Raw genomic sequence first — 12,822 nt, forward strand, 5'->3', positions numbered from 1 at the left:
ATATCATGTATTTCTGTAATTCAAATGAGATTGGAGAGACACGTCTTCACATTCGAGTTTCCTTTCCTGCCAAAAAGTGAACCGGGAAAGTCCCAACTACTGATATCAGAACTCCCAGCCAAGGAAGGGAGTGAATCTGGGCTGGCTTTAGAAGAAAAGGCAGACTTGGAATAGGATAACCAGACGAATTCCACTTTGTAACACGTGAACAAACTGGAACAACATTGCAGAGAAATTCTTTCCAACATTTGGAAAAAAAACAAACCCTGCGATTCTAATGACTGACAAACAAGAGGGGGGGTGACCCTTCAATCTGGGAGAAAGATGGAATCTTTAGTGATGGCTGTTAAACATTGTCACTGCCTGCTACAACAAAATGGACAGCCAGCAGCAGAGACTCCATTCAATAAATCAAACGCGCTTAATCGAACAGGAAGTCTCCTTTTCCACGTTTTATTACAAGCACAACTACACTGTTTGTACTTGTTTGAAAGCAGTCTTTCGGCACAAAACTCAAGGGTCCTTCCGACCAAGCCGACCAAAGTAAATGGAGAGTGTGAGAGAGCGAGGGGGGGAAGAAAGAAAGGTAGAGAAACAGAGAGTCCGCCACTTCCTCTTCATCACCCAGTAGGAGCAGCAACCTAAAAATAAACCTGCAAGGACACCATATGCTCTTCTCCTCCTCACTCCTCTCTTCTCCTCCAGTTTTCCCCCCTTTTTTTCCTTCTTCCTCCCTCATGCTCACGGCGGAACGCTTCCAGTGCGTAGGACGCGGGACGATGAATGTTCCGAAGAGACGAAGATTGATCTCCTCGCTTTGTCTGTTGGTACAAACACGACGTAACGAGGGCCACTTTGAATATACAATCCAGGGAGGGAATTGAACATCAATGATGAACCGTTCTGCCAATCGATACCAGGGATCCGAGCTTTCTCCTTTGCCAGGCAACAGACATCAATCAATCAGCTGATCAATGTCGAGCACATCCCAACCACTCCTCCCTGGGCTATCATCACCCTGTTATTTAATACACAGCCCCGCCCCCGCCCCTACTCCCCCCCTTATCGTATTCCACCACCTGGAAACATAAATTCTTGCCATACTTTCCTCCCGGTGTTGTGTTTATCTAAACTCTTTGGTTGACTTTAGGGGTAAAGGTGAAGATAATAATAAAGCTCTGGAATCTCTCATTTCCTGCGTGTAGGTCCACTTCACATTCTGTGTTATGTTATAGAGTTTTTGCTGATACAACAGGAGGCCCGGAGTCCACAGAAGGCATACCAGGCCTTATAAGTCACCCTGGGGTGAGCGTGTGTGTGTGCTTGTACAGTGCATGCGTGCCGATCAGAGTTGGTATGCAGCGGTGGTGAAGTCATGGTGCCGAATCCAATGATGCGACGAAACGCCGAAATGGAGTCGGCCTTATCTATTCCTGCATGTGTCGCTTTTTAATTCTAACAAAGCAAACGGCGTGTTCAGCCCACGGAGATGACCTTGTGATGAGACGCAGATCAGCGTCTGCTCAGTCGCGTCTCTGCCTTTGAGGTTTGTGTGAATGTGCTCCCTGTTTAAGTGGCTGTGGCACATCTGAGATCTGATGAGAAGACAATCAAAAGCAATTTTCCCTCTGCACTCTTTCCTCATCAAGTCCCTCACCTATTGTCTCCATTCCGCCTACGCGCACGCAAACACATCGCACGTGTTCCTTTGTTTCAACTGTTTTTCTACGTGGCTATTTATAAAATCACATTACATCATCTCACTCCCAGTCACATCACAACAAGTCCACATCTCCATTATGTATTTATCTCTATAAAAGCCTCACACACACCAACTACAGCGTACAGTAAAGCCCCACTGGGTTTCTAGAGTGAAACTGGGGCGATAATAAGTCTCTGACTGAGGCTGAAACTTGCTTCATTACAGTTCCCTGATTATTCTCTGTCATGGTGTAAAGATAAAACCGCTGCTGCAGGCGAGTAAGAGCTTGGCTTTGCTATTAAAAAGTTAAGACTTCATGTGTTGCTTTATAGACACAAAGTTCAGCATCTGGAGTGTGTATTACACACGGAGTGGAAAGTTCTTTGTGAAACCCTGTGCGTTATATAGCTTATCTCCTAGTTTCATCTGAAGGAAAGAGCACAGCATTCCATCAAAACGGCTTCAATTTGCTCTCAATCCTCCTCAGCGCCTCTGATGCTGCGTTTGTTGAAGCGTGGCACAGATAAGACGTGGATGAACGTGAGCGAGCGTCACATCCTGTTCAAATATCTACCGATTCCACGATTCATCTGTCACAGCCACGGTGTGTGCGTGTGTGTGTGTAAAGTAATCCAGTTATGTTGACAGTTGCATGACAGGAGTTTGTTACAACACAGCTTTGTTTATTTAGATTTGACTCGTCTTAAGATCCGATCTGTGAGCCTTAAGATCAAAAGAGCGAGAGGGAGAGGGAACATGAGGTGCCTTTAGATTTGAAGCTGATTCTGATTCTGAGACAAGCTGGACTCAGGAAATGATATGATGCTATCTTCAGTCAGGTTATTGGCAAAAACAACAAAAACACCACTCTAATGACAAATGCCCTAAAGATTATATTTATTTATCAATCAATAACCTTGTTGTTAACCAGCTGAAAATGACATCACAACACCTTCTCAGATATATTAAAGCCCACAGTCTAAACACCAACAAACTCCTAATCCTGCAAAGTCTATTTCTGCTGCGAGTGCTGAAACCCTGATTCCAGTGGCTGCCTTTGTAACTTCAAGGTAATCCATTATCCTCAGACGCCCCAGTTGCAGCGTGCGGAGCGATCGCGGTGACAGACGAAGCTGTACAAGTTCGGGTGTCTCTGCATGTGAGAGAACAGGCGTCATTCCTCACACACGTGCGAGCAAGAAAAATGTGAAATCAACTCTTTTGTAGTCGGAGAAAGAAATCCATGTCCAGGCACCCGTGGATTTTCTGTAGATAAAATGTATGTAAAGGGTTAAGTCATGTTAAAATCACTGCCCATTACACGGAGCCGTATCGGCTTCAACAAGCCTTCATCAGGGTTTGGACGAGTTGATTATCGGCCTTTCATTGCACCTGTGGTTGTCTCTCAGAATGCCAGATGCGCTGCACGGACGCTATACTTTGTGTTTACGTCCATGCATGGCAGGATGAATCCCACAGTGTGCCACGCTGACGTCATCATCTACAGCAACCACAATAACATTCATGGAGTGATGCTGGCAATGGTCGGCGTGACTACCGATCGGACTCTTGACAACAGCGTAGGGGATTACAAATCGCAGGCATGGGAAGGTCAGCAGACAGGAGGTGTGTATGTGTGTAACTGGAAGAAAATAGGGCGAGAGAGAGAGAAGGCGGCAGTGGAAAGAATGCTTGAATGAGTGTAAGAGACAGAAGCAGAAAGAGACGGAGCATAACAGTGAGAGGAAAAGGGAAGGAGGAAGAGGATGATGAGATGCTACACACGCTGGTATTTAAAGTATTTTCATGAGATTAGGCATTTCTACCTTTCTACCTTACTCAGTCCGACAGATGACGAGACGATCAACCTCCTGATCAATACTACACTGTTTATGATCGCATACGAGTATACAGCTTTGTGTTTCACTAGCAGTAATAGTAATACTTGCAGTAATATTATCTTTCACGGTTTCGTTTTTAGCTCGCCTCAGTCTAAATTCTGCCTCTGAGGTGCTTCTACTCCTGCCAAGAATCCAGATTTTGGCAGAAATGTTGAATATCTGATATATGTACTTTGGCAGGAATGGATCAGGTTTGAAGATATTGGGATTTCAGCACAAACCGCTGACTGTGAACTGGTTCAGTCTTAAAAAAAAACAACAACAACAACCACAAAAAAAATCTGTATCAGCTTTCACGAGTTCAAACCAGTCTAACACTCGCCATCGTTGCAGGAACAAGAGCACCCCCCGCCGCGGCCCGCCGCTGGGACTCGGCCAGAATGTGTTCATATTTGGCAAGGACGGCAGATGTAGAATTTGTAATAGAGAAGACGATCCTCAGACAGACAGGGAGTCGGCGGAGGTTTTGAAGTAAAGGGATGATTGTGGTCTCCGGTGCAGGATTGGGTAAGCAGACGAGCAGCAGACTTCTGAACGTACCAGAGTCTTTGGAGAACTTTGCTGGATGTGCCATAAAGGATGCCGTTGCAGCAGTCAGGTCTTGAGGTGATGAATACATGGATGAGAGTTTTGACACGGAGGATTGGAGATCAGCTATGTTTTTGAGGAGGAAGAATGCGGTTTTTGGTGATGTGGTTGTGAGGGGATGTGGACACGGCGGAGCTGTCAATGGAGAGAGCTACATTGTGGGCGGATTCGGTCGGTGAGTGATTTGGGGTCAATATCAAGGATTTCAGATGTGTTCCAGTTCAGTTTGAGAAAGTAAGTTTGCATCCAGAGTTTTTCTTTCAGTAATGTAGTAAGAGAGGGTGGAGTGGGTGGAGGCATGGGGACGCATGTAGAGGATGAAGAGCAGGGTGCCAAGCATAGAGCCTTGAGGGACACCTTGGGAGACGGGAGAGGTATGACTTGAACCAGGAGAGGGCAGGAGAGGGTGAGGAGGATAGAAAGGTTGATCATGTGGAATGCCGCAGTTCCGAGTGCCGAGTTCAAGCAGGGTGAAGGTGATTAGAGAGTTGGCATCACAGGAAGTTGGCGACTTTCAGGGGGGGCTGTTTCAGTGCTGCGTTGTGATCAGAATCACTATTGAAATGGTTCTCACAGGTGATGGGAGGCCAGGCAGGCTTTGAATAGGGAAGACATGACGCCTCTCAGTGTTTTTGACAGAGAGAGGAGGTTGGAAACAGGTCTGATATTATTAAGGATGTCAGGGTCGCTGTCGGGTGTTTTGAGGAAGCAGCAAGTTTGAGTGCATCGGGGGGAACGGAGCTGAATGCATTATGGGACGTTTTCACTGAAGTGTGGGTCGGCTGCGGCGCGGCTGTATTAATATTGCATTAAGGGGTAGAGAGAGAGGGAGAGAGAGAAAGCAAGTGTGTGTTTGTGCGCTGAAGGGAGTCCTTCAAACTCCTTCAAAGTCAGCCGCTTCTCTTTCACTCTTTGTGTGATTGTATACGTACACATGTGCACGCTGGAACAGGAGTGTATTTACCCTACATGTACACACCTCTGCATGTACATGTGTTCAAGCATTTGATTTGTATGCATGCGACGTGTTTGTGCGCCTGCTAGTGGGAAGCGGCAGAGCTGTCAGCTGTTCAGTTCAGCTCAGTTATCACTTCTGCTGCATGACTCAAACTCCAGAATGATTCTTGTCAGTGTGATATAAAACAACGCTTCCTCAAAAGCCTTAAATATTTCCGTTTACACTATATTATCCAGGCTCCCCACTCCTACTTCAAATTCAGTCGTCGACAGCAACTTTCTGGGTTCTATTTCTGATTCATGGAGTTGAACAGCTCAGCTCAGCTCTCTCTCACTCATCTCTGCTCTCCCCTACTCTTTTCTCTTCAAACGTTTTCTTTACTTCTCTTGTGAGCTCTCAAACCTTCAATATTTGTTTAGAGATCCTCTGCCATTCTCTCTAATCCTATCCTTCTCTGTTTTCTCCCTGTTAGCTTTGCTGCTACAGTACAGAGCTGCACTTCCTCGCTCCATCTTTAGTTCAATTGGTTCCATCCCATCGCTTGCTTACTCCTCGCAAACAATGTTGGTCTTGACTCTTCATCTTCATGAGTCGTCTCTGTGGAGCCAATTGTACTTCTTAGTTTTGATCTGAAATTCAATGAGAAATACCGAAAAAAGCCAGAGAGGAAGCCTCAGAAACCCTTAGCCTTGCTGCAGCAAGTATCAGTCAAGAACATCAGCTAAGCATCCTTTAGCTTATGCTGCATTTGCTTTGGTTTTCTTCGGGCTAATCTGACTTCCTCCTTTTCCATATCCAGCCTGTCTTAGTCTGTGTCTCTTGCACCCTTGCTCATCCTTTTCTCAGCCTCTTTCTCTTTTCCTCCTCTGCTTTCTCCCCCCGTGTTAGGCTGTTTCATCATTATGGCACAGCAGGCTATGAGGGGTCAGAGGGCAATGTGGGAGCTTACTGGACTGGCTGCTGGCTGCTGGCTGCCTCGGACACAAACACAGAACACCAACACAGCTGCTCATCATGCAACGCACAAAAATAACACAAAGACCCTGCGAAAAGCTTAAACACACCACGACATGTTGTAAAGGGCGAGTACAGAATGAGGGCGAGCACCTGGGGTGGAGGGAGATTACTACACTACTCTCCACTCCCAGAGATATGTCATCACACTTGTAATATTCTTCCCAGAGCCAGAGCGAGCTTCCACACATCCATCTGGACTCGGATCACACCAGAGGGGAGCAGAAATCTCTCATGCATTGACCAGGAAACCATCATCCAGCAAGCAAACGCACTTCCTGATGCTTTCAGAGCCCTGAGAGTCCAACACGTCTTTCAACCAAAGGATCAAAAAACTATGGTTGAGTGAGAGAGTAGATCAAGCTGTGGCAGACTTGTACCCCAAAGTTCTTCCGGACTTATCCCTCCTACTTTCTCCTTTTCTGACAGTTTTGGTGATGTAATTTCGCAGTTCTTCACAACTTTGGTTTGAGTGACTCTATAAAGTTAAAACTAATGTGCATTCAGTTCTTACCGTCATGGTTGGGGTTGCCCAGAGTCCACGGTTCATCTGAGTCAAAGTGCGTGTCGCCTCCTATACCGGGACCCGGGAAGTAGGCGTGGGCCAGGAAGCCGCCCTCGCCGTCAAAGGGCGAGCTGTCGCCGTGAAAACCTGAGGCGAAGATGATGGTGATGTCCACGTCTTTCTTGGTGCGCTCCAGCTCGCTGTAGGGCACGGCCTCGAAGCGCAGCGGCGTCACGTTTTGCCACACGTCGAAGGCTCGCCGGATGGCATCGTGGGTTTCCTCGGCGCCCACTTTGGGTGTCACGTTCTTTATGCTGTAGAGACAACGGATACGGGGGGAAGCAGAATTAGTCTCTCCCCCTTAAGCATTAGATATGGGACAATAGCAAACGGCAGTATTACCAAACTGCCTCACAAAGGGGCTTAAAGGGAATGCGGTCCGTCTTTAATGGTCTATCACTGTTTTCCCCTGCATGCTGCCATTTCACAAGTATCCGGTTCAACCAACAGAGAGCTAAATGGAACCATTTGTGAAAGAAACCAGCTGAGTCCTCCCCTACTGGCTTTGAGTTGCTGCAGGTGTGGAGAGAATGGAACAATTTCCTGCCTCTGGAATTTATTTTCTAATTAAGGATTATCAACAGCCCACTGCCCGCTGAGAGCTCCCTGTCTGCTTTGGGCAATCAGGGAATCCTCTCACCGCTTTATTCCCTCTGAAAGTACCTCAAACCTTTGGCTCCGTTCTCTAAATAGACTTGTGCTTTTAGTTTAGTTTGCCTCATCAAACTTGGACCGTTCTGTCGTAAACACAGCGTGTCTCATTCTGCCGGTAGTGCGGTGCAGTGTGTGTGAGCTGGAGGGAAAGTTATGCGTTTGTAAAAAAAAAAAAACATTAATGTCTTTCTTTCATCGTCTTTCTCAGGTTCAAGTTGTTTCGGGGATCCCCAAGTGTTTCTCCTGGAGAGTATTCTTTCATCTAGTCGTTCTGACACCTACTTTTGGCTTCTTCCCTTTTCCATTGTCATCACTTGAGAGCATCTCCATTTTCCTGTCTGCCTGTCATCTTACATAATAGAGGAAACTATTATCAGAGTGTCTTTTGTCTTTGAGGACAGCTCATCTCTGTGCTCTCCTCAATGGGCCAAGCCGAGAAAGAAATACAACGAGCTTAGACTATAGACCGCATATTTACATTACATGTTAACTCAGATTCTTCAATTATTCACTTAACCTCTGTTGGGAAGCATGGAAACTGACTAGGAAATACAATACAAGTCTGCTGAACAATGACATCAACATTGTGTCCACAGCTTGCGCGCAAAAAACAACAATGTCACACCAGGCGCATTAATTGTGTTGTTTCCTCTCATAATCCACAAGGTGAGGCCAATGACAAGCACATGTTTGATGTCTTGATGTCTGTGATTATGTTTGATTGGGAGATGGCGATGAATAACAGCGTGACATTGTTGTCCTCTGTCGTCCTACAGTATGTACTCAAGTCCCACCGCCATTAGCCGGCACCCTTAAACTAACAGCGCAACAATCTCGAACAACAATTTAAGCAGCATTAGCACGAGCTGTCTGACTCTATCCCTGCCTGATTGAAGCCACTTATCAGGCGACTCAAAATGACCTTTTTGTCTCTTTGAGTACTTGTAGGACAGTTAGAGACGCGTTGGCACAATAAACAGGCAACCGTTTCTCTAAAATCAATAGCGGGCTGATTCAGAGAGGGTACAAATGTTTTCCCTGAGATTAAAATGTGGAGGGAAATCTGCTGCTCCTCCTGTTTGTCCTTGTCCTCCCCTCTGTGGGATTACAGTGAATGGATTTACTGACTGATGCAGCCACTTGAGGAATAAAAAAAAGGAGAAAAAAACGATTATTTGACTTGAAAGGTGTTTTCAACAAATTCTATTTCCCCGAGTCGCAGTGTGTGTGTTATTCTTAAGGGTAAGACGGATAAAAAGAGAAAACCGCAAATGAATGGATCGCAAGCTGCTCCGGGCTATATAAAGTATTAAAGTCCATGTTGTGAGGTGATAATGATTCCGGATGAAGCGGCTCTAGGAGTGTCTGCATGCTGGGGTGAACAGTAGGGAGGCTGAAGTAATGAGTGCCTTCTCCCTGCGTGGGACATGGCAACACCCAGGAGGACCGAGCATTCCTTACACATCCTAAATGTCAGCATTGTTTTTAAATTATACGGTCATTACGAGATGATTCTGTGGCCGCTTCATCTTCATCGGGTAGCTGCAGGGAGAGAGGGTCACGTGATATATAGGTCAAAGGTCTCTAAACCCAGACGTTGCAGTTATAAATGACTCCACCAGATCCAACAGAACCTCCAGGACAATTGCAGATTTCAAACAAATACACTACAGTATGTATGAATTGGAATGCATGGATGTTTTGTAAAAGCCTGCTGCTCTCGTACTTGTTCAGCCACTTGCACCTGTGGATGTTTGCAATGGAAAGGAATGATAATTACATTTAGTTCTGTCCCGTTAAGTCATTTTAAAGCTGCACAAAAGTCCAGGGAAAATGTCCAACTTGGCAACTGCGTACGGAACACAATTCAGCGTATTCAGACACCGAGAACAGATTAGTCGGTGGCTTCGCTGCTCGTAAAAAGTGCTGAAGAGTAAAACCTATTAGCTTTTTGATCGCCCCGGGCTTCGGCAAGGAAACACACTGACAGCAGCGAGAGAGCGGACGCGTTATTAATCAATAAATACTCTGAAAAGAACACCGGATTAATGAAACTGCTGCAACGTGGATACAAAGAAGCCACGGCGGCGTAATCGGGGCAATTTGCCTGGCGTTACATCGGATGGTTAGGTGTCAAACTGTCTGGTGTGTGTGTGGGTGTGTGTTCAGTGTAATGGCACAAAGTTTGATCACCACTGCTGCTCAAAATCCAACAGCTGATTTTAAGCTCATCGGTAGAGGTTTTGCAGGTTTACAGCAGGTGTTAGTGTAGATTTTGTTTTTAAGTAAACTTTAATTCAACACTTCACAACAAAGAAATGATAGAATAAAGTGCATTATTTGTTTAAATGCTTCTTTCAGGCGATGGTCTCTTCAATAGACAACCAGTAAAAGGATGAAGGGATAAAAGGAGCAGCTGCAGCCACATCTCACTACTGACTGTGGGCCAAGCACATATCCACGTACACACACTTACACACACACACACACATACACACACGAGGGAGCAGACACACTCAAAAAACGCTCAATCCCATTACATAACCCTAATCTGTCAGAGAGCACCCTCTGCTTTCCACCGGGGTTTCCTTCTCTCCTCTTCTCTCTCTCTTTTTTCTCCACAGTTGCTTCTCCTCTGTCACCTTCCCTCCCTCCCGTCTCCTCACCGACCATCTACTCTTCCCTCCCGAACGCTCATTTCTTATCATTCCCTACGTCATCGCGGGAGCAACTCGTGTGTTTCCCGAGCCAAGACTGATTTCATTGTAATATTTTGAAAAGGCAAATCCCAAGTGTGTGTGTGTGTGTGTGTGTGTGTGTGTGTGTGTGTGTGTGTTCTCTCTCCTGCACAGTTCTTAAATGGGTTATATACTGTACAGGCCTAATTCAGAGGTAGATCCGTTAGATTATAGTCGCCCGCTGTAATACCACTTACACATTTATCCTCACGACAGAGCGAAGATAAATAAGCCCGGTGCTTAACGATTACCCCATGAAACATGACATTGAGGGCAAGTGGCTCTATGGTATGCCATGAAATATGATGGAATCTGGGCCGGCGACCTCACTGAACCAACGGGGAGATGTTGCATAAGTGCAACATGTTGTCTTATAGTGAGGATGAACTCACAGACGGCTCTTGCACACACTCTTTTCCTGTGTGTGTGTGTGTGTGTGTGTGTGTGTGTGTGTGTGGGATAGTCCTTTGGCTGTGCGAAGGTGAAAGAACACGCTGTCTCTGGGTTTGCTCTTGTTTGCTTTTGTGCGTGTGTGTGAAGCTGTATCTCGGCCAAAAAAGCAATATTGAACTTTGTAGAACAATTTCATGCCGTACTGAAGCTGTGACGCCGTGACATTTTTGAAATGTTACACCCCGTGTGGATATGAGGTTTGAGAGATTATCACACTTATCTGGATTATTGTAAATGTTGCAGTGAGTAAACTAAACAAGACCTCGCCTTGGAAAACAATTACAATCGGATAGCGACGGCGCACACGCACCTGTATGTGATATGTTTGTGCTGCCACCTCTGTCCCGTGAGGGCGTACCGCCGTTTCCTGACGCTGAATTTGGACGCACCCCCTAACTGGTCAGGAACGCCGCATCTGGGCTTCTTCATCCACCTGTGGCAAAGAAGCAGGGGAGTAAGAAAAGGATTGATTAGTAAGCAGGATTGATTGAGTAAGGCGTCATCCTTTTGTAATATTTCTCCCTAAATCATTACATCGATTAATTAAAGTCATTTTTCCCTACCCAGCCTGATTTGGAACACTTATGTTGCCTAGTTTGGTGCAGGAATGCAGCCAAACCACTTCCCTCATTTTGCTCTTGCTATTCCTGGTGCCATATTTTTTATATTGAGGTGATAAGACGGTGATAACACAACAAATGTAACCGTATTCTGATCTGTAACATAGCTCCTCGCTGATGTCAGTAGCGGCACACTTTTACCAGCCAGGGCAAAGCGATCCATGCTTAACGGTACGCATAATCAATCTGCACTGACAGAGGAGGCACCGCTACAAGACACAGTGCTGCTGCTGCTGCTGATGCCTGACTGCACAACAACGCCACATGAAATCACTTGTTGCTTCCTTACACACATATACATGCTGTATCATCTCACCTTACTGTGGTGTCGCTACACAAAGAAGCATGAGGGGAAAAACAGGAGAAACAGACATATTGTAAGCTTATCACATTTCACTCAATCCAGGTGTTAGCCAGCTGTTAATCTCTCACACCACCGAGCACCGCGTCCACATCATACACTTCAACGGTCAGTTTGATGTGGAAACACATGATAGTAGGGCTCGTGCCAGGGATCTCTGATTCAGATGATTCTTCAGGGAGTGAAAGCTGCTTTAGATGACATTTTAGCACAGATATGAACATTTTCCGTACATCTACATAGATAGAAAAGTCCCCATCTCCTTATGGCTGCACCTTTCAGGTTTGACTGATGGAACGAGGGAAGCAACCACTGCCCGGCCCCCTGCTCTTCTTTCCCCCTCCCAGAGTCTGAACACTGTGGCATTTCCCAGCCTTTGATCTGTAGCGTCTGTAAAAGGCCCTTTGATCCAATTTAAACGCCCCACTTAATCCGTCTAATCCACTGTGTGTCATCTGCTTTAGAAATACCAACACTCCTATCTCAATCTTTCTCCTTCAAATGTCATCCTTGTATATTTGGGCGGTTTTGTGTATTTTTGGTGGGAAAGGCTAATCAATATTATTCCAATGGTAACGTGCACACAACATATCTAATTTAGTTATATGTGCTGCAGATTAGTATGAGAACAAAAGAACAAACAACAGATTAGTTACACCCTCCATTCATTATGACCTGAGCCCACAATTATAGATTCCTACATCATGGCATCTGTAATGACAAAGTGTGACTCACTCTATAGTGCTGCCCTCCAGGGTGCCTGTGATATTGAGGCCATAACGGCGCTGCATGGCAGCGATAGCGGACTGCATGACTCGGGCAGAACGCAGTACTGACATTCTGGGGTCTGCAGGCGGGAGGTAGCCATACCTCTGGAGCCAAACCTATGGTCAAAGAGGAGAGGGAGAGAGAGGGAAGGGAAAGGTTAGACACCAGTAACCAGTTTGAAGATCAAAGGGCGCCCTCAATAAAAACAGTTTTTAACACATGATGGGAAATTGTTGCCTGTGGGCCGAAGGAACAGGTAGGAGGGCGGTGAAAGGGTCAGCAGTTTGATTTCATGGAGCAGCATGGAAAATGTCAGTAACAAAAGGTCTACTCTTATTTCACACCTACAACTGAAGTGCCCTGGAGCAAGGCACGTTACCCACACCTTCTCCAGTCAGGACCCATGTGGCAAGTCTCTTATTTTGTAGTATGATGCAACCCTTTTCAATCCCACAATTTTCCAAGAACCCAGTGACCTGCTTCATCTGCATCTCAGTTAC

General features: G+C 45.9%; 1 protein-coding gene across 1 annotated transcript in view; it reads right to left on the reverse strand.

Annotated features, from left to right (window-relative positions):
• LOC143009094 (matrix metalloproteinase-16-like) overlaps positions 1 to 12,822 on the reverse strand; it is a 53,192-nt gene that overhangs the window by 27,696 nt on the left and 12,674 nt on the right. Inside the window, exons 2-4 of the mRNA XM_076161103.1 lie at positions 12,290 to 12,438; positions 10,884 to 11,006; positions 6,678 to 6,982 (exon numbers count right to left, since the gene is read on the reverse strand). Coding sequence (XP_076017218.1) covers positions 6,678 to 6,982; positions 10,884 to 11,006; positions 12,290 to 12,438 — 577 coding nt within the window. The remainder of the gene's footprint in view (positions 1 to 6,677; positions 6,983 to 10,883; positions 11,007 to 12,289; positions 12,439 to 12,822) is intronic.

Source organism: Genypterus blacodes, unplaced genomic scaffold (genome assembly GCF_046128005.1).
Source record: "Genypterus blacodes isolate CSIRO-AG114 ecotype Tasmania unplaced genomic scaffold, CSIRO-AGI_Gbla_v1 ptg000110l_1, whole genome shotgun sequence".
Classification (NCBI taxonomy): domain Eukaryota; kingdom Metazoa; phylum Chordata; class Actinopteri; order Ophidiiformes; family Ophidiidae; genus Genypterus; species Genypterus blacodes.